The sequence below is a fragment of the Panthera onca genome, chromosome F1 (genome assembly GCF_046562875.1).
Source record: "Panthera onca isolate mPanOnc1 chromosome F1, mPanOnc1 haplotype 2, whole genome shotgun sequence".
NCBI lineage: Eukaryota > Metazoa > Chordata > Mammalia > Carnivora > Felidae > Panthera > Panthera onca.
In genome coordinates, this window is record NC_138355.1 from 66,027,696 (window position 1) to 66,045,356 (window position 17,661).

Sequence of the window (17,661 nt, forward strand, 5' to 3'; positions counted from 1 at the left end):
ATATAATCCTTAAAAAGAAAAAAGTTCCATGGAAAGAACTCCGTAATATGCGGTCAATCGAAATAAACCAGCTGCATAAGCATTTGTAAAATATGGTCCCACTTCCGGTCTTAAAAAGACCGTAGATATGTGTTAGATGCATACCAAACAATTCAGAAATACACACATGTTCAAGAGCAGTTACCCACAGAAAGGGGAACAATATGGGGATGGTTAAAGGGAGCATTTGCTTTTACCTGATATATTCCTGTATTATTTGCGCTACGTACTTAGAGTGAGCATGAATTTCTGTCTATGTGCACTTATGCACACGTGAAAACACGATGTGATCCGATTTTTAAAATACATATACCTCTTGCTACAGATGGGAACACGGATTGGCACCCTTTGAATGTCGGCATTGACTGTTTCCGGTCACTAGGCGTATAGGTGATTTTAATGATCTCTTTTGCTTACCTGTATTTTAATTTTATGCAAAGAATATTAGTGTAGTAAAATAATTTACATAGAAATCTTGATTTCCTTTTGGAAATAAGTTGCTACCAGGAAATTTATAAATAGATATACATTATTCCCATAAAAATGAGCACGTGAACAGGAAGAAGAAATGTGAATGGCTAATACTCTGAAACTCTCTAAAGCACCTAGTCTGGCATAAAGTAAGCCCTCAATAACCTAGTAATTAGGTTATTGCATTACTATTCCTTATTATTATAACACTATGTGCGTGTGAAATCTGATTGTAGGACTATGAAATGTATCCTAGAAAGCTATGGAAACTATACCGAGAAGGAAGCTGCTAAATCCCAAATGCAAGGATGCTGTTCAAGGAGGCTGTGTTAGCGTCCCAGGAAAATGAGGCTGCTCCAAGGGCACCCACCAAACCCTCAGGGGAGCTGTCGGTCGTGTTTCGAACCTGCCAGGATGGCTTCTCTGAGAGGGTCATGTCCTGCTGGTAAATATAGGAGGACCTCAGCAACAGGAAGTCAGCAATCTCTCCTGAGGATTCATCTGAAGCTTGGCTTCCTGAGAACAAGTGTTACAAAACAAAGCGATTGTTTTCTTTGCCATCAGAGGAAAAGAAAGAAGACATGGAAACCAGAAGATGTGTTTGCTGAGAGTAGTCAGGTTTTTTTTTTTAATTTTTTTTAATGTTTATTTATTTTTGAGAGAGACAGAGACAGAATGCAAGTGGGTTAGGGGCAGAGAGGGAGACACAGAATCAGAAGCAGGTTCCAGGCTCCGAGCTGTCAGCACAGAGCCCGACTCGGGGCTCGAACTCACGAGCCGTGAGATCATGAACTGAGCCGAAGTCGGAGGCTCAACCGACTGAGCCACCCAGGTGCCCCAAGAGTAGTCAGTTTTAAGTGGGACACTCACCCTATACTCCAAATCTTCCCTCTCCTCCACCTCCTTCCCATCACCACCTGCCCAAGATTTATATCGCTGGAAAGAAATAGACCTGTCTACACTCCAACCAATACGGCCTTTAAAAGGGAAAGGGAAAGTTGTTTTTATAGTATTTTATTATAAAAGGAACACACGGTCCATGTAGAAAAATAAGGAAGGAAAATGGAAAGCACCCATAATTAACGCCATGACCCTGAAACAACCACTTTTAATGTGTTGGCCAATGTTAGTCTGTTTCATCATTTCTGAAATTGTACATACTCCTGTAATGTTTCTCATGTGCCTGTGACATAAATATTTCCCATGTTGCTACAATCTCTTAATAAATGTAATTTTTTATCTGCCGTGTGGGTGTATGCAGAAGAGTCTCGATGGTGAGAAGGACAGAGACACAGAAGGACTCACTACAGTCAGTTATCTGGGGCCGTATTGTCTTTGAGGACAGGGAGCTTCAGGATTCACACAGGTCGCTCTGGAAGAGTCCTTCTCCTTCTTTGGAACCGCAGCAGCCTCTTGTCCTCCCCAAGGGGAGTTCAGGCCAGGCAAGAATTCTGATTCTCCGATTCTGGCCCCTCTGATTCTCCTCCCCCGGTCTCAGGCAAGACAACGGAGATTAAATGTGGTTCTGGTAATCCGGCTCCTCTGCTTCTTCCTCTATGGCTTCCGGGTGCAAGAGAAGTGAATAGGTGATGGCATTCTCAGCCTAGAGAAAGCAGAAAGGAGAGTCACAGGGATGGAGGCAGCAGAAGAGGGGGGAGAAGGAGACGGCTGGGACAGCTCACCTCAACTTTGGCGGCATCTTCAGCATCCGTGAGATTGGCTGTGGGCAACAAGAACAGAGATCAGCCAGGGCACTGTTGCAGAAGAGGACCTACCACACTGCCGCAGAGGCTGCAAAGACAAAGCCCGAACCAGACCTGCAAGAAGGACCTGTAGGCCAAGAGCTTCGCTCACCACCCAGGCTCCCCACCCTGGCCAAGCTGGCAGAAGGAGGCAGTCTGTGCCGTGTGCGTTTCAGAGAGTGGCTGACTTTTTCTAGAGGCAAACTGGCCAGCTTGGGGGATCTGAGAACCGGGGAAGAGCTGGGAGCTGTTCAGTATCACAGGGAAGTCAAGTCCAGATTTTTGCCAACCCCAGGAGACCGGGGGTGGGGGTGGGGGGGGCGTCTGGGCATTGGCCAGATGCCCTGCATCTTGCTGGGAACTCTCAGAAGAAGGTGATGCTCCCTGACGTTAAAGGGAAAGAAAGCGCAACGGTGAAAGCGAGGGAGGGAAAGAGGGAAGCAAGCAAATCAGGCCAGTCGGCTCCCTGGTAAATCGCTAAAACACACCAAATTCCCACATGTGTTTTGCCAAAAAGCTCACTTCGCCAGGGCGGGAAGTAGCCTCAGTATCTGCGAAGCAGCATTCCTCAGGAAGGGGCTGGAGGGTCTGGGACAATACGTTTAGTGTCTCCACTCGCCCTCTGAACACAAAGAGTCTCTGTTCGCCATGCTGCAAATTCTGGGGCAAACCTCTTCCCCAATTCTCCTTCCAATACATTTCTCAATAATCCCCGCAACCTCGCCAGCTGATGGGAAACAACCAGCCCCAGTGCCTGGCTGTGAAATAAATACTTGTGGAATATATTTATGCCGGTATGGACGGAGCCAGACCTCCAGGTGGCTGTCCCAGTTGTGCTGGGGCTTTATTCTACATCTGCTTTGGCCTGGTGTGGGCTCAGGCCCCGCGTCCCCGCGTGACCTGGCCAAGAACGCAAGGGCCTTGCTCAAAGCACAGCGGGACGAACGCCATTTTGCTCAAGCTCTCGAATCTGTTGGTTCTTTTCTGAGTCACACTCCTGCCGTCTGACCCAGAGTCCTCGAGGGCCTCCTGTTCTTCTCTTGCTGCTGCTGGGGAGCCCCTCGAGAATGTCTTGGGTTCCCTCATGCTCCAGCTAAACTACAGTCAGGAGGTCGCCTCGAATACTCCTGTTCCTACCTCAGCCGGGGGTTGAATGGCCACTGACTCTCAGAGTGTCAGGCCTGGAAGGGCTTCGAGGTCATCCAGGCCACTCCACTCCTGTCCTCAGGGAGGTCCCTGCACCCCCATGGTGGGGAACATTCAAGATTCCACCTGATGATGATGACAGAGCTAGGACCACGTCCATGTTTAATAAACTTACTCAAGTGGCCATCAGAACCAAGCTTTGCCCACAAGTGAAGCTCGCTGGTGAATGCACCCAGTCCTCTAGAACTTTCTCAAGCCCAGATCTCCTCCTGATGCCCCACCCTTACCCCATCACTCCCAGAGACTCCTCACCATGTCCTGGGAGTATTCCCTAGGCCTCCCCCTCCTTTCCTCTCAATCCTGTTTGTCTCAGTCTTACCACTTCTAACCTCTGTCCCGTGCCAGCTTGGCCAACCCCCACAGAGAGGCCCAGATATCTCTTATTTCCTGCTCTGGAAATGTTCCCAGCGTTCCCGGCTCCGAAATTCGGACACGGCCCTCCCCTCTCTATCTGGGACAGGTGGTCTTCTGCCCCTCATCCCCCGTGAGGTCCTCTTGAGGCCCAGGAGTTAGTCTCAGAACTGACCAAGCGATTTGAGCCCCTGTCCTCCTCCCGCCGCCCCCTCCCTCTCCTGCGCTCCCAGCTGAACTCACACAAGCCGCTTCCTGCTGACTCCAATCCACCTGGCAGCCCCAGGCAGGGCACCTCAGGCCCCCAGGCGGGGAGCTGCACTCACCTGGTTCCTCAGGGAGGGTCTCTCCCATTTCCCTGTGCTCAGGGTATCCTAGGAGAGCCAGGGGGGAGGGGGGGGGTGCACATAGAAGGTTAGTAGGACTGTGGGCTGGGGCCTGAGTCCTGGGACAAGGACCCAGGGCAGGAATGGATTAGAACCAACACAGACCCCTCCCCCACAGAGACTCCTCCCCACGCCCTGGCTCTCCTGCCCAGGCCCTGCCTGTAAAAGGGCCTGGTCCAGAGAGACAGGTTGGGCGCTTGGGTTAACCGTGGCGTCTCCTGGGACCGCCAGAAAGGCCCCTCCGAGGCATCTTTCTCAGGCTCGTTCTGCCTTTTAAAAAAGCACTACTTTCTCCCAGTCAGTGTCTCTCTCCGCATCTCCGCATTTGCTTGCCATCAGTGGCTGAGGTGCAGGCTTGCAAAGTGCTTTGCGAGGTGTTAGTCTTTCCTCCTCTCAATGGCTCTGAGTCATTTTCTGCCTTCTTCCCCTGGGTGTCTTCCGACTTCCTCTCCAGCAAGCCGGCTTTTCCACGTGATGAACAGTGACGATTTGCCTATTAGATCTCTATGGCACCTGCCCTCCTCTCTCAGCTCCTTTGCGTTAGTGCTAAGCGGGAAGGAACTGGTTTCCAAGGGCCCAGAATCTTCAGCGCGCCCATCAGTGAACGGAAGGCTGCCTGGCAAACTGTGCTGGGTGGTGCTGAGGGGAAGTGAGCGAGGAGTTACGGCTACTTCCCTCCTGTGGTCTTGCCATCCTCTTTGGAACACAGTTTCGTTCTTTAATGTGGCCTCCGCGGTCTGCGTGACCCGGCCCTCGTCCATTTGCCTGCCTGACTCAGGCCTCCTTCCTTCGTGCCTTGCAATTCATGGCCTCAGTGCCTCCAACTGCCTCCAGCGCCCTCCTTGCCCTTCCCTCAAGTCCCAGCCCAGCTGCAGTGTTCCCCATTTCCATGTCTAGAATGCTCTTCCGGCCCACTTGGCCTGGCTAACTGCTTCCCTCACGTACGGCCTCCTCCATAATGACAACGGCTCTTACTTGCGTGCTGTTTGCTAGGTACTCGGCACCGTCGTGAGAGCTCAGCCTCGTTTATCCTCCTCCAATCCTGCGAGGTGGGTTCGATTAACGTCCTCACTTTCCAGATGAAGACACGGGGGCCCAGAGGTGGGGAATAACTCACCCAAGCCCACAAAGCGGGGGAGCCGTGGAGCCGAGATCTAAACTCGGGTGGTCTGGCCCCACCACGTGCGCGTGGGTCACTACATGTGCCACCGCGTCGCGAAAAAGCTTCTCTGATGGCTCACCGCGTGCTGCCTCGTGTGGGCTCTCGTGTCCTCTGAACCCATAGCCTTTGCAACTCTCTACCATTGCTGTCATCCCACCCAGTTGTAACGATTCGCTTGTACTTCTGCTGTTCCCACATCTGTCGTTGCCCCTGCACGGTGAGCTCCTTGAGAGCAGAGCTCGGACTTAGCCTCCCCTGCCTAGCACGGCGCTGTGCACGTACACAAGTTCGTTCGAGCCTTGTTGAATGAATGAATGAATGAATGAATGAATAAAACGTGGGTTGTGGGGGCACCTGGGTGGCTCAGGAGGTTAAGCACCTGACTCTTGATTTCAGCGCTCATCATGATCTCACGGTTCATGGGATCGAGCTCCGCACTGGGCTCTGCACTGACAGCAAGGAGCCTGCTTGGGATCCTCTCTCTCCCTCTCTCTCTGCCCCCCTCTCTCTCTCTCTTCCTCTCCCTCTCTCTCAAAATAAATAAATAAACTAAAAACAAAAACAAAACAAAACAAGGGGCTATGTCCGAATTACAAAGATTCTCTTAGCCCCAAGAGAAGGGTTCTGGAAATGTTTGGGGTTAGGGCGTTGGCCAAGTAGGAACTGATAACAAGAGGAACCAAGAGAAGCCACAAACCTGAAGTCTGCTTTTGCCTGTGGCGGAACCAGGCCACAACGGCAGCAAGGATGGCCACGGCAGCAATGCCAGCGACCGCGACCGCAATCATCACTGTCAGTGAGGAGTCGCTCCAACTGGACCCTGAAGAGGAGAGACTTCAGGACAGGCGGTACTCTCCCACCTCCCACAGTGCTCAGGGCTTCTCCCCGGGAGCTGCTTTGTGTCTGGGTCCCTTGCAGATGCTACACTCACTTCCTCCCCCACCTCCCCTGAATGGGGTTGCTGTGGCTGGATGTGTGCCTCCCCCACACCAGGTGCCTCCTAGAGGCACACGAGGGCCTGTGTGGGGGCAGAGGGAAGGGCTCCTGTCAGCTTCAGGGAGAGAAGGGAGGGGGGCCTGAAGCCTTCCTTGGTGGGAAGCACCACCACTGGACCCAGCAAGACCTTGAACTGTCGGGGACACGCCATGCCTTGGGGAGCAAGCCAATGTACATGGCACGAGAACTAAGAAGAACCGAAACCCTCAGTGCTTGGGGACGTCCAGGAGCTCAAGGAACCTCTGCACCAAAGAGGGAGCTCTGTGCCATTGCTGTCCTTAGTAGGCGCCTGCATTTTCAGCGGCACCCAGCCTTTTCAGCTGGGACCTGAGACTGGGGGCTCTGAACCGTAGCCCCTACTGCTGCCCCTTGGCCAATATTTATCAGGCCCCCCCGCCCCGTGCCTCCCCCCTTTGCCTCAGCGCCCAACTGCTTCGGCTGTGGCATTTCTCAGGCCTCCGAGGAGGCCCGTAGGACCTCGGCCATAACTGTCCAGCCCCCAGTCCTCTCTCCATCCTGATGGGGCTCCCACCTTGGACGGTGATGGCCACGGGCTGTGACGCCTGCAGACTCCTCCCTATCAGTCCCGTGCAATGGTACTCGCCGCTGTGACTGAGGTTTGCCCGTGGGATGGAGAAGGTGGAATTCATGGGGGAAAACTGCTTGGATTTTCCATTCTGGAAGAACGTGATCTTGTACAGAGGCTTGTTCCTCCAGCTGTGGCACCTCAGCACGATGGGCTCCCCCTTCTGGAACACCAGGCTAGGGGTCTGGAGCACCAGCCAGTCTGAAAGACACAAAGGGACCCCAGGACCCAGCAGGTCTTGACTCAACTCTGAGACCCACCCTGTCCTTACTGGTGGGACACAGTGTGTGGAGGGAAGAGCTTGAGATCGCAATCCAGCGGCCCTGGTCTCCAAAGCTGGCTCCATCATTTGGGAGCTCGGCAATCTTGGGCCTCTTCTGGATTCCTCAGCTGTGCAAATAGATGACGTAATACCACGCATCTACAATAGTTTCTGGCACGTAGTAGGTGTTCAGGTTACGCCCGTCTTCTCTTTCCTGTCCTGAGAGAGGGCAGCTACAGGCCCGTCCTGCCCAGGAGGCCCTTGTGAGAAGGATACAAGAGACCGCACCCAAAAAGGGGGGGGCGCCTGGGTGGCTCAGTCAGGTAAGCTGTCGACTGCGGCTCAGGTCATGATCCCACAGTCTGTGAGTTCGAGCCCCGCGTCAGGCTCTGTGCTGACAGCTCAGAGCCTGGAGCCTGTTTCAGAGTCTGTGTCTCCCTCTCTCTCTGCCCCTTTCCTGCTCATGCTCTGTCTCTCTCTCTCAAAATAAATAAACATTAAAAAAAGAAAAAACAAAACACCAAAAAAAAGACCCCAGGATGCGGTCCCTTCCTTGGGGGAGTGATGGGAGAGATCCAGTCTGACCTAGGAGGTAACATGTGAGGGGACACGGCAGCGACACGCATCTTCTGGGAGAGTATGAAATCATGGACATGAAAGAAATATTAGTTTATATGGCGTATGTTGGTAACGTGGAGTTTTACTTCAGCGGGGTCTTTGCCTGAAGGCAGCATTGTCATGGGCGGGGCACTAGCCTGCTGCGTACCCCTTCCCCCCCAATTTTCATCCTTTTACCGAGGAAGAAAAAAATATTTAGTAATTTTGTTGTATAGGGAACAGAGCCTATGAGGGATATTAGTACTCCTGACCTCAGCCCAGGTACTCCTTTTCTTTTCTTTTCTTTTCTTTTCTTTTCTTTTCTTTTCTTTTCTTTCTTTAATTTTTATTTTTGCGAGGGAGAGAGAGAAAGAGAGACAGAGACAGAGCATGAGCAGGGGAGGGGCAGAGAGAGACGGAGACACAGAATCCCAAGCAGGCTCCAGGCTCCAGCTGTCAGCTCCAGGCTGAAGCGGGGCTTGAACCCACGAAGATCATGACCTGAGCCGAAGTCGGATGCTCAACCAACTGAGCCACCAGCCACCCCACTCCTTTTCTCTAAAGCCGGAGGACAGAGCTGAGCACGAATTGGAAAGAGAGGTGGAAGAAGAGAGCAGAATTAGAGGGAGGTAGGGGTGGAGGGGGGTGGAGGGGGCGGGAAGAGTGACAACAGCCAGGCGCGGGCCGGCCCCAACCAGAATGAGGCCAACCAAGTCTCTACACTGGCTGGTGACCCTGCCGCGGTTACAGGAAGAGATACTCAGTACCCAGGGGGTGCCCCAGCTACAGCGGGAAATCTGGGCACAGAGGATGACACCAAATCCTGCTACTTGGGTCCCACCGGCTAGAAAAGCCTACCCCTCCTGCTGGGGAGACGCGTTCCACCCACTTCCTCCCCTTTCCCTTCTGCAGATTCCTCCTCTCGGAGAACCGGGACCCTGGCTGGACACTGCACTCCAGGGTGAGGCCAGGCGGCCCTGGTCCCCTGGACTGACTGCCTCTTTCAGAAGATGGGACGAGGGTAGGCAGGAATGCTGAGACTGTCAAGCTTTTAAAAACTAAAGTAGAGGGGCGCCCGGGTGGCTCAGTCTGTGGAGCATCCGATTCTTGGTTTCAGCTCAGGTCACGGTCTCACGGTTTGTGGGATCCTGCCCCGCGTCGAGTCGGGTTCTGCGCGGACAGCTCAGAACCGGCTTGGGATTCTCTCCCTACTACGTCTCTCTCTGCCCCTCTCCCGCTCACGTGCTCTGTTTCTCTCTCTCTCCCTCAGAATAAATAAACTTAAAAAAGTAATAATAATAAAGTAGAGCCCAGAGAAAAAGCCAAAGCTGCTGCCACGTGGCCCCAGCAACCGATTCCTGCACATCTCTTCCCTGTCTAGGTGACTGGCCCTTCCTTCCCTGCAAAGTCTGTGCTCGTACCAGGTTTGGACCTGAATACTGGGGAGTGTCCGCCTCAGGCTGGGTTGCGAGCGGGCCACCTGAGGTCTCCTTGAGCACATGGGTCTTGGGGCAGATCTTGAGAGCAGGGCCCAGTTTCATGTTCGCGGCCCCCATATGTTCTTCGGGTAATCCAAGGGCCTTTCTGTCAATCTGGGAACGAAAGTCCTCTGCAATCTTCTGGAAGCCTCGCAGAGAAGGCGCACACAGCCCCTCCCTGCTCCAATGGCTGGCTGCGGACGCACTGGGGGGGGGAGGGGCTGGGGGGGCTTGGTTGAGGGGGATTGTCTCACCTCCTTCCCTTCCTGGAGGGACAGGGACACACAGGTCAAGGCCCTGCCGGTCCTCAGAGCTTTCCCTCCAGGCCTGTCACTTCCTGCTGGGCTGAGAGTGGGCCGTGGGGGTGGGGTGGACAGCAGGCCCCATGCTTTTGAGGAAAATTCGGGAATCAGGTGAGGGAAAGGGACGACAGGAAGAGTAACAGGGACGGTATGCATCTCAATTGCCTGGTGGCTTTTCTTCAGGGAGAAACTACTGTTTTGCCCGGAGCTTTGTATAACCGGTCCTCTGTTTAGCAAACATCCTTTAAGGCCTGCCCTTGTCAGGGGCTGGAAATGCAAAGATAGTTAAAACACAATTTTCAGGTCAAGTTGCCTGGAGGGCAGGGGGCAGGGAAATGCTGGTACCACCAGGACCCGGGGAAGGAGGCATAATTAGCCCCCAGGAGCAGATGAGGAAACAGGCCCGAGGGCAGACCGTAGCTCGGTGTTTACACGGCTGGTAATGTCCAGGCCAGGGACTCAGCTGTGGTCCGTCTGCGCTCCGTGACTGCTACAAAAATGGGTTTCTATGCAGTCAGAATTTCCTTCTGCTTCTCTCACACCCCGGGGCTGCTTGTTTGTAGCCCTCGTAAGGTTCTCGCTCAATCAGGAATCTCTTAGGAACACACACCGAGCAAAGGGGGTGGGTGAAAAGGGAAACAAGTGGAGAAAACAACTTCAAACAGCTCACGGCGATGCTTCCCGGTAAACAGGCCACCTCGCTTCCCTAAAAAAACCTCTGTAAGCAGATTCCGTCTCTCCTTGCCCTCCCGGACCGTCCCCGGGGCCTTCCTCCACTGACCGGAAAACACATCCAGATACACGGGGTCACTGAGGCTGGTCTGGTCCGTCTGGCACGCGTACTCCCCTCTATCCTTCTCGGTGGCCTTAAAGCTGTAGTTGGGCCGGACCTGCGTGGGGATGGAGCTCCCATTATGGAACCACCGGATGGAGTGGTCCCCGGCTGTGTGGGCCCCCTGGCACTTCAGAGTCACATCGTCCTCCCGGAGCACGAGGATCCACGGGGGCTCCAGGTCCACCACAGCCTTCGGGAGACCTGCTCCGGGGCAGAGAGAAGGGGAAGCATGAGGAAAAGGGGCCCCAAGAGCCTAAGCGGGCCCCGAATTTCAAGCACCTGAGGTCCCGCTGGGGACATCAAGCGTGGAACCCGGCCCAGAACCGTTCTGCAAATGTAGGCAGCTCCTTTTACTCGTACACCCCACCGCAGGGGCCCCTGGGAAGCCAGGTCCCCTCAGAGAGTGTCGCCGTTCCTCAGAAAGATAGGGCAAGAGGTAAGAGAAAGGGAGAAGGGGCAAGGCAAACATTCTGGAAGTATATCTCACCGGGGGCCATCCAAAGCAGGTCTTTCTTTCTTTCTTTCTTTCCTCTTTCTTTTCTTTCTTTCTTTCTTCTTTCTTTCTTTCCTCTTTTCTTTATATCTTTCTTTTCTTTCTTTCTTTCCTCTTTCTTTCCTCTCTTTCTTTCTTCCTTTCCTCTCTTTCTTCTTTCTTTCTTTCCTCTTTCTTTTCTTTCTTTCTTTCTTTCTTTCCTCTCTTTCTTCTTTCTTTCTTTCCTCTTTTCTTTATATCTTTCTTTTCTTTCTTTCTTTCTTTCTTTCCTCTTTCTTTCCTCTCTTTCTTTCTTCCTTTCCTCTCTTTCTTCTTTCTTTCTTTCCTCTTTCTTTTCTTCCTTTCTTTCCTTCTTTTGTTTCTTTCTCTCTTTCTTTCTTTTTTTCCCTCTCTTTCTTTCCTCTCTTTCTTTCCTTCTTTTTTCTTTCTTTCTTTCCTCTCTTTCCTCTCTTTTTTTCTTTCCTCTCTTTCTTTCTTTCCTCTCTTTCTTTCTTCTCTTTCTTTCTCTTCCTTGTTTCTTTGTTCCTTCCTTCCTTCCTTCCTTCCTTCCTCTCTCTCTCTCTCTCTTTCACACACACACACACACACACACACTCCACATACATGCCCTTTTGGAACTCACTTTCCTCCCCTGTAACCTGAGGCATGTGAACACTGTGGATAAAGTCTCTGCAGAGCTGGATGAAGACCGTGGGAGCATCTGGTGAAAGTGTCAGGCATGAGGCAGACATCAGGTTTCCGTTCGGACCTGATGTCAATCTTTATCCCTTAGACTAGACCTATCCTCACCCAGGTTCAGTGGAGGATCTGTGGCCTCAAATGGATAAAGAAAGAGAGAGAAAGGCTGGGGTGGGGGGGGGGCAGTCTAGGGATCCTGGGTTCAGTGCCCCAGGGAGAACCTCCGCCTCACCCCCTGGGGGGCCTGGGACCTGGGGAGCTTAGTGGCAGAGAGAAAGAAGGCCCTGCAGAGTTTGCTTCAGCAAGCTGCACCCAGGGGTCTCTCCTCCTATTTCTCTCCAGGGAAACAGGCCCTGAAGCCCTCAGATACACCCAAAGTGGAAAATTTATCAACACGCGGAGACATCCCAGGCAGATGATGGGATTTTGTATGCAGCTGAAGCTAAAATTGTCCGGGTTCTTGATTTTACTTGGGGAGAGGAAGGTGCGAGAGAGATGACGAGTTACAGCTCACCAGCAGGGAACCGGAAGGGCTGAAGCCACTTATGCCCCCAAGGCTCCCCTGCTTCCCTGGGAGAAGGGGAAAGAGAAAGGAGGGGAGGGGGCGGGGCATCTTCCGGGAGACTCCACTTCAGTATGGGGTTACTGGTGCATTCAGGGCACCTCCAGATGGGGTGCTGGGAGTAGAGGAAGAAGGTGGCTGGGGGAGGGAGAGGATGTGGGGGGAGCACTTACCAGGTGTCCCAAGGACTGGACCTGTAAGAGAGAAAAGCAAAGATCAGCCTGGAGTTTAGATCTGATGATTCATCATTACAAAGCATCCCCTCAAAAAAAAAAAAAAAAAAAAAAAAAGGCCCCCTATGCAAATCCCCTTAACTTCCTTACCCTTGGCTGTCTCTGTATTGTCCCTGTCTTTACTGGTTCAGCTGTGTGTTACTAAAATCACCTACACAAGCAGGCAGATGGATGTTTCTATAAATTTGCGGTCACCATATTCAAAAGGACACTGAACTGTCATTCTGAAAATTTTTTTTTAATTTTCTTTTTTAATGTTTATTTTTGAGAGAGAGAGAGACAGAGACAGAGACAGAGCCTACGCAGGGGAGGGGCAGAGAGAGAGAGACACAGAATTGAAGCAGGCTCCAGGCTCTGAGCTGTCGGCACAGAGCCCGACGCGGGGCTCGAACCCATGAACCCCATGAACCGCGAGATCACCACCTGAGCCAAAGTAGGGCGCTTAACCAACTGAGCCACCCAGGCGTCCCTCGGACAATTTTCTCCAGTAAATTTGCTCTGCTGCCCAGTAACACTCATCTTTTCTCTCTGCCAAAACTTCCCTGCCCTCTGCCTTGGAACCCTTCTCTCCTAAAGCCCAACTCCTTCCTCCATAATTCACAGAAAACAAAAGCTGGTAGGAAACCTCACACCTTCCCCCAGCTCAGTCTGCACCTCTGTCCAACTTCCTTTCTCCCTGTTCTCTGGGCAAAGCCTCCCTGCGTCTCTCCCTGGTCCGTCTCCAGGCTGTGTTGTCCTCTCCGTCACCCTGGCAAGCATTTCCCTCTCTCTGTTACTCCCACCCTCTTCTGCATCATCAATTTCTCCTTCTCATCCGGGTCTGGCCCGTCAACGTAAACATATCCCAGGATCTTTCATTAAAAGAAAAAAAAAAAGCTTCTCGCTTGATCCCACATGCAATTCTAAAAGCGTTTCTCTGCTCCCTTTCAGAGCCAGATTTCTCAAAAATGTTTTTTCCCCCGTGGGCCACCCTCGTTTCTACTCCTTCCATTCACTGTTTCGTTCGCCGCAGTTTGGACTCTGCCGTTGCCGGTTCGCTCTAACGTCTCTCTCCCGTTCTTCCCCGCGAAATTGTACGTCTTCACTACCTACCCAGTTAGCCAAGCCTGGAAACTGCAACTCACCTCTATTCCCCTCCTTCTCCCAAGCCCCCCACCCCCTTTCACATCAGTGAATCTTGTTGATTCTGCTTCCCGCTTAGGCCCGGAGTCTGTCGGCTTCACTCCGTGCCCGTGACTGCCGTGCAGGTTTAGGTCACCACCAGCTTTTTTCCACCTCCTAACTCCTCTCCTCACTCCTGTGTCCCCCTACAATCCACTTCCCACAGAAAGGCCGGAGTTATTTGTAAAATATCACATCCGGGGCGCCTGGGTGGCTCAGTGGGTTAAGCGTCCCACTTCGGCTCAGGTCATGCTCTCGCGGTCCGTGGGCTCGAGCCCCGCGTCGGGCTCTGTGCTGACAGCTCAGAGCCTGGAGCCTGCTTCGGATTCTGTGTCTCCCTCTCTCCCTGCCCCTCCCCCATTCATACTCTGTCCCCCTCTCGCTCCCTCAAGAATAAACAAACATTAAGAAAAATTTTAAATATCAGATCAGAGGGGCGCCTGGGTGGCTCAGTTGGTTGAGCATCTGGCTTTGGCTCAGGTCATGATCTTACGGTTTATGAGTTCAAGCCCCATGCTGGGCTCTCCACAGACAGCTCGGAGCCTGGAGCCTGCTTCGGATTCTGTGTCTCCCTCTCTCTCTCTGCCCCTCCCCTGCTCGTGCTCTCTTTCTCTCTCTCAAAAATAAATAAACATTAAAAAATAATAATAAAAGTATCAGATCGTATAACATCACTCCCCTGCTTGCAAGCCTTCAAGGGCCTTCCTTTGCTCTTGAAATAAAGTGTACATCTTTATGAGGCCACACAGGGCAAGGGCTCTGCTCCCCTCTCCCCTCCCATCTTGAGGCCCTCTTCCCCTACTCACTGAGCTCCTCTTTAGATTCCTGACACTTGGGGCTTTTGTGTAAGCTCATCCCTCTTCTCTAGACCTACTTCCTTTTTCTCTTCCAATGGCTAGATCCTTGCTATGCTCAAAGTCTCAGCTCAAGGTCACCTCCTCAGAAAATACTTTTCCTATCATCCTGTTTAAGTGAGCCGCCCTCTCTTCTTCCCCACAAGGATTTTCCTTATAAGAGTATCCTGTTTACATCTTCACGGCCCTTTCCAATTTATATTTACTCCTCTGTGTTTGCTTACTTGTTGTTTATATCTCCCAGGAGAATGTAAGCTCAAAGAGGGCAGTAGCCGTATCAATTGTATTGGCCAAGGCTCTGGAAATCGCTTATTGAATGAGTCTAGGTGGGAAATAAGAGGGGCCACAGTCGTATTGACAATGGGAAGTGAAGAAGATACACACACGAGAGAAATTTAAGAGGCAGAACTGGGGACGGTGGTAATGTAAGCGGATGGCTAGGAGAAAGTTACTCCCGTTCGCACAGATATATGTGTTAGGAGGAGGTGTGCATTCGTAAGGCGAAGATGTTAAGTTGAGTTTGAGTGTGTTTTGTTTCTGAGCTGGCATATCAATGTGGAGGCGTCCAACCGGCAGGTGGAAACACGCAATTGTAGTTGATACAAACAAGAGGGATGGGTTTGGAAGCTTTGACGTAGAGGTGAGAGCTAAAAACCAGTGTGGGACTGGCGAGAGGGACAGTGCGGGACAGGAGAGCAGATAAAGAAGTAGAGCCTACGAGGAGGGGAAGAGGAGAAACAAGAAAAAGATGAGAAGAGCAGAGAGAAGTCATCGGCCATTTCTTCATTCCACGCTCAACAAATGGTAGGGAACACACCCTCTGTAGAATCATTGTAAGGGAGACAAAGACCGCGTGCTTTAGGTCAGGAAGGCCGTCTGTCTTATTCATTGGTAAATCCCCAAGTCGTAGAACAGGGCCTGTACATAGCATTTATTTAATGTTTCAACAGGGCAGTTTGCGGAATCTGTAGAAATTCTGCAGGAAACGCAATGTACACATTGCCTGGCTGTAGAGGAAGATCCACTTGGGGCAATGGGAACGTGGTTAAGAGGGTAGAATTGGGGCTTTACTGGGGCGCCTGGGTGGCTCCGTCGGTTGGGCGTCCGACTTGGGCTCAGGTCATGATCTCACCGTTGGTGGGTTTGAGCCCCGCGTCAGGCTCTGTGCTGACAGCCTAGAGACTGGGGCCTGCTTCGGATTCGTGTCTCTCTCTCTCTCTCTCTGCCCCTCCCCTGCTGGGTGCTCTGTCTCTCTATCTCTCTCAAAAATAAATACACATTAAAAAAACAAAGAACAAAAAAGAAGGGAGGCTTTATTCAGTAGAGCAGCACTGGAGGAGGTTCTGAAGTGCCAAGACTCAGCTGTGGCCGTACTTGAAGAGGTCATGGCCTCAGTGTAAAGCATGGATTCAGAGTAGAGGAGACAAGAGACTCGAGGTGGGGTCAGAGGCCGTTCTAAAAGTTGAGTGATCGAGTGACGAAGACCTAAATGTGGTGGCCCAAGGAAGAATGGGAAAAATGGACCAAACCCTCGGTGACTTAGCAAAAGGGCAAACGGGAGAAAACATCAAGTGTCGCCCAGGTGACCTGCACGTCAGTAGCACTGTCAGCAGAGAAGCATAGCCCCTCTCCAGGCCTGAGCTTCCCCCTGTGAAAAAGGAGACCGTCCAGTGCCCTTTTGACATGCTCTGCCCCTTCAGTCCATTTTATCCCGCTCCTAAGGGAACACCCTCTCTTTCTCACCTCCACCCCCTATCCCGGTATCATTCAGCACTGAGGGCCGAGGGCTCCCGGAGATGCCCAGATTTCATTATCAGTCAGAGTCCCTGACTTGCGGGGTCTGGGGCCATCCTGAGGTGTATTTGAGGCTGGAAACTCTAGCAGTTGAGCTTGGAGAGACAATCCCGGCAATAGAGCTCCCCTAGTTGGTCTCCCCCGACTTCTGCCCAGCCGGCACCATCAGTCTTTGGCTCTCCATCTTGGCCTAGGACTCTGGCTTTCTCCACGATCAGACCCAGGACCTAGCCCCGCGCGTGTGTGCAAAGAGGCACGCGTGGTTTCTCTGGTCCTACGATGGGCGATTCCAGAATTGTCCAGGTTGGGTGTTCTCTGAGCCCCTGTTCCCTGGATAACCCAGACCCTCTTGTGCTCCTTCCCAGGGAAATCTGACACATGAACAGAAGAGGCTTCTGCTGCCTGAAGTGGTTTCAGGGGCACAGAGAATGGCTATTGCTTCCTCCCTACCCCTTGTCTCAGACAGCCTTAGCCCTCCCGCCTGAGATCTGGTCCCTGGGAAACACAAATTTCTAAGGAAGGGAAACGTGCTGGCCACTCATTAGTCACTCAAATCTAGGTCACTGGACTTTTCGGGTGTAATGAGTGGCAGAGCACCAGTGACCTGACTGCCCCGGGGATCCTGGGCAAAAGACACTAAAAACAACCACCAAAACTGCCAGTGTTCTTGTTTGCCAAGGCCAGCCGGGTTGTCCGAGTTTGCTCTTCATCAGCGGGCCTTCACCCTCCTCGTTTCCTTGATGGGCTTCCCGTGCCACCCCTCATCCTCGCCCGACCTCCGCCCAACCAGGGTGGCAGCAGCTGAGGTAGGAAAGTGCACCTGCCTCTGGGGACCCGGACTCACCCAAGAAGAGCAGAGCTGTCCACAGTAGCATGTCGCCCAAAGGGGGGCAGGGCACACACTCGGCTCGGTCACTCCGGGCAGCAGGGAGGGGGCGGGTTGAAGGGATCTGCATCAATTCCTGGCACACGGTGGCCCTGGCAGCACCGGCGTGGCAGTCCCAGACTTCTCTCGAGGCCTGACCGATTCCACCCGGGGGGAGGACAGACCAATTCTGAAGTCCCAAAGAGGAAGTGAAAAGAAATGTTGTTTTACCATAGGCCCCTCCCCTTCCACCCTTTTTCCTCTCAACCGTTCCCTCCCAGAAGATTCGGAGCTTCCCAGAATGGATCTGGCTCAGCCCAATTCCAAATTCACAGAAATTTCAGCAACTGGGAAACAACTTCTTCCTCTTCTTTTGGGACACAGCCGGGCTCAGCCTCTGGGAGCAAGAGGGGAATGGCCACCCAAGCTCAGCTCGGACCCTCCTATCTGTTCCCAGGTCTTTAGAAAAAGCAGTGGGAAAGAATGTGGAGTCAGTCTTCTCTGACTTCTAGTTCCATTTGGAGGCCCAGGCGCCCACCATCATTCGATTTTCTTTATTGTCCAATCCCTGACTCACTCCTGGATGGTGGAACAAGAACAAAGAGGTG

The 17,661-nt window shown here is 52.5% G+C and overlaps 1 protein-coding gene across 3 annotated transcripts; it reads right to left on the reverse strand.

Moving 5' to 3' along the window:
• Positions 1 to 1,171: 1,171 nt before the first annotated feature.
• On the reverse strand, positions 1,172 to 17,261 carry LOC132686615 (low affinity immunoglobulin gamma Fc region receptor II). Of its 3 annotated transcripts, none has more exons than XM_060644480.3 (8): positions 17,033 to 17,261; positions 12,320 to 12,340; positions 10,360 to 10,614; positions 6,886 to 7,140; positions 6,055 to 6,177; positions 4,053 to 4,183; positions 2,193 to 2,230; positions 1,172 to 2,113 (listed from the first exon to the last, which is right to left on the reverse strand). In XM_060644480.3, exons 1-8 carry the CDS (start codon positions 17,142 to 17,144, stop codon positions 2,065 to 2,067), a joined length of 984 nt encoding a protein of 327 aa, XP_060500463.3. In that variant the 5' UTR covers positions 17,145 to 17,261; the 3' UTR covers positions 1,172 to 2,064. The 3 variants fall into 3 exon arrangements, with proteins under 3 accessions (XP_060500463.3, XP_060500464.3, XP_060500465.3); XM_060644481.3 differs by having other exon boundaries at positions 4,136 to 4,183; positions 17,033 to 17,260; XM_060644482.3 differs by lacking the exon at positions 4,053 to 4,183 and having other exon boundaries at positions 17,033 to 17,258.
• Between the last annotated feature and the right edge of the window lie 400 nt (positions 17,262 to 17,661).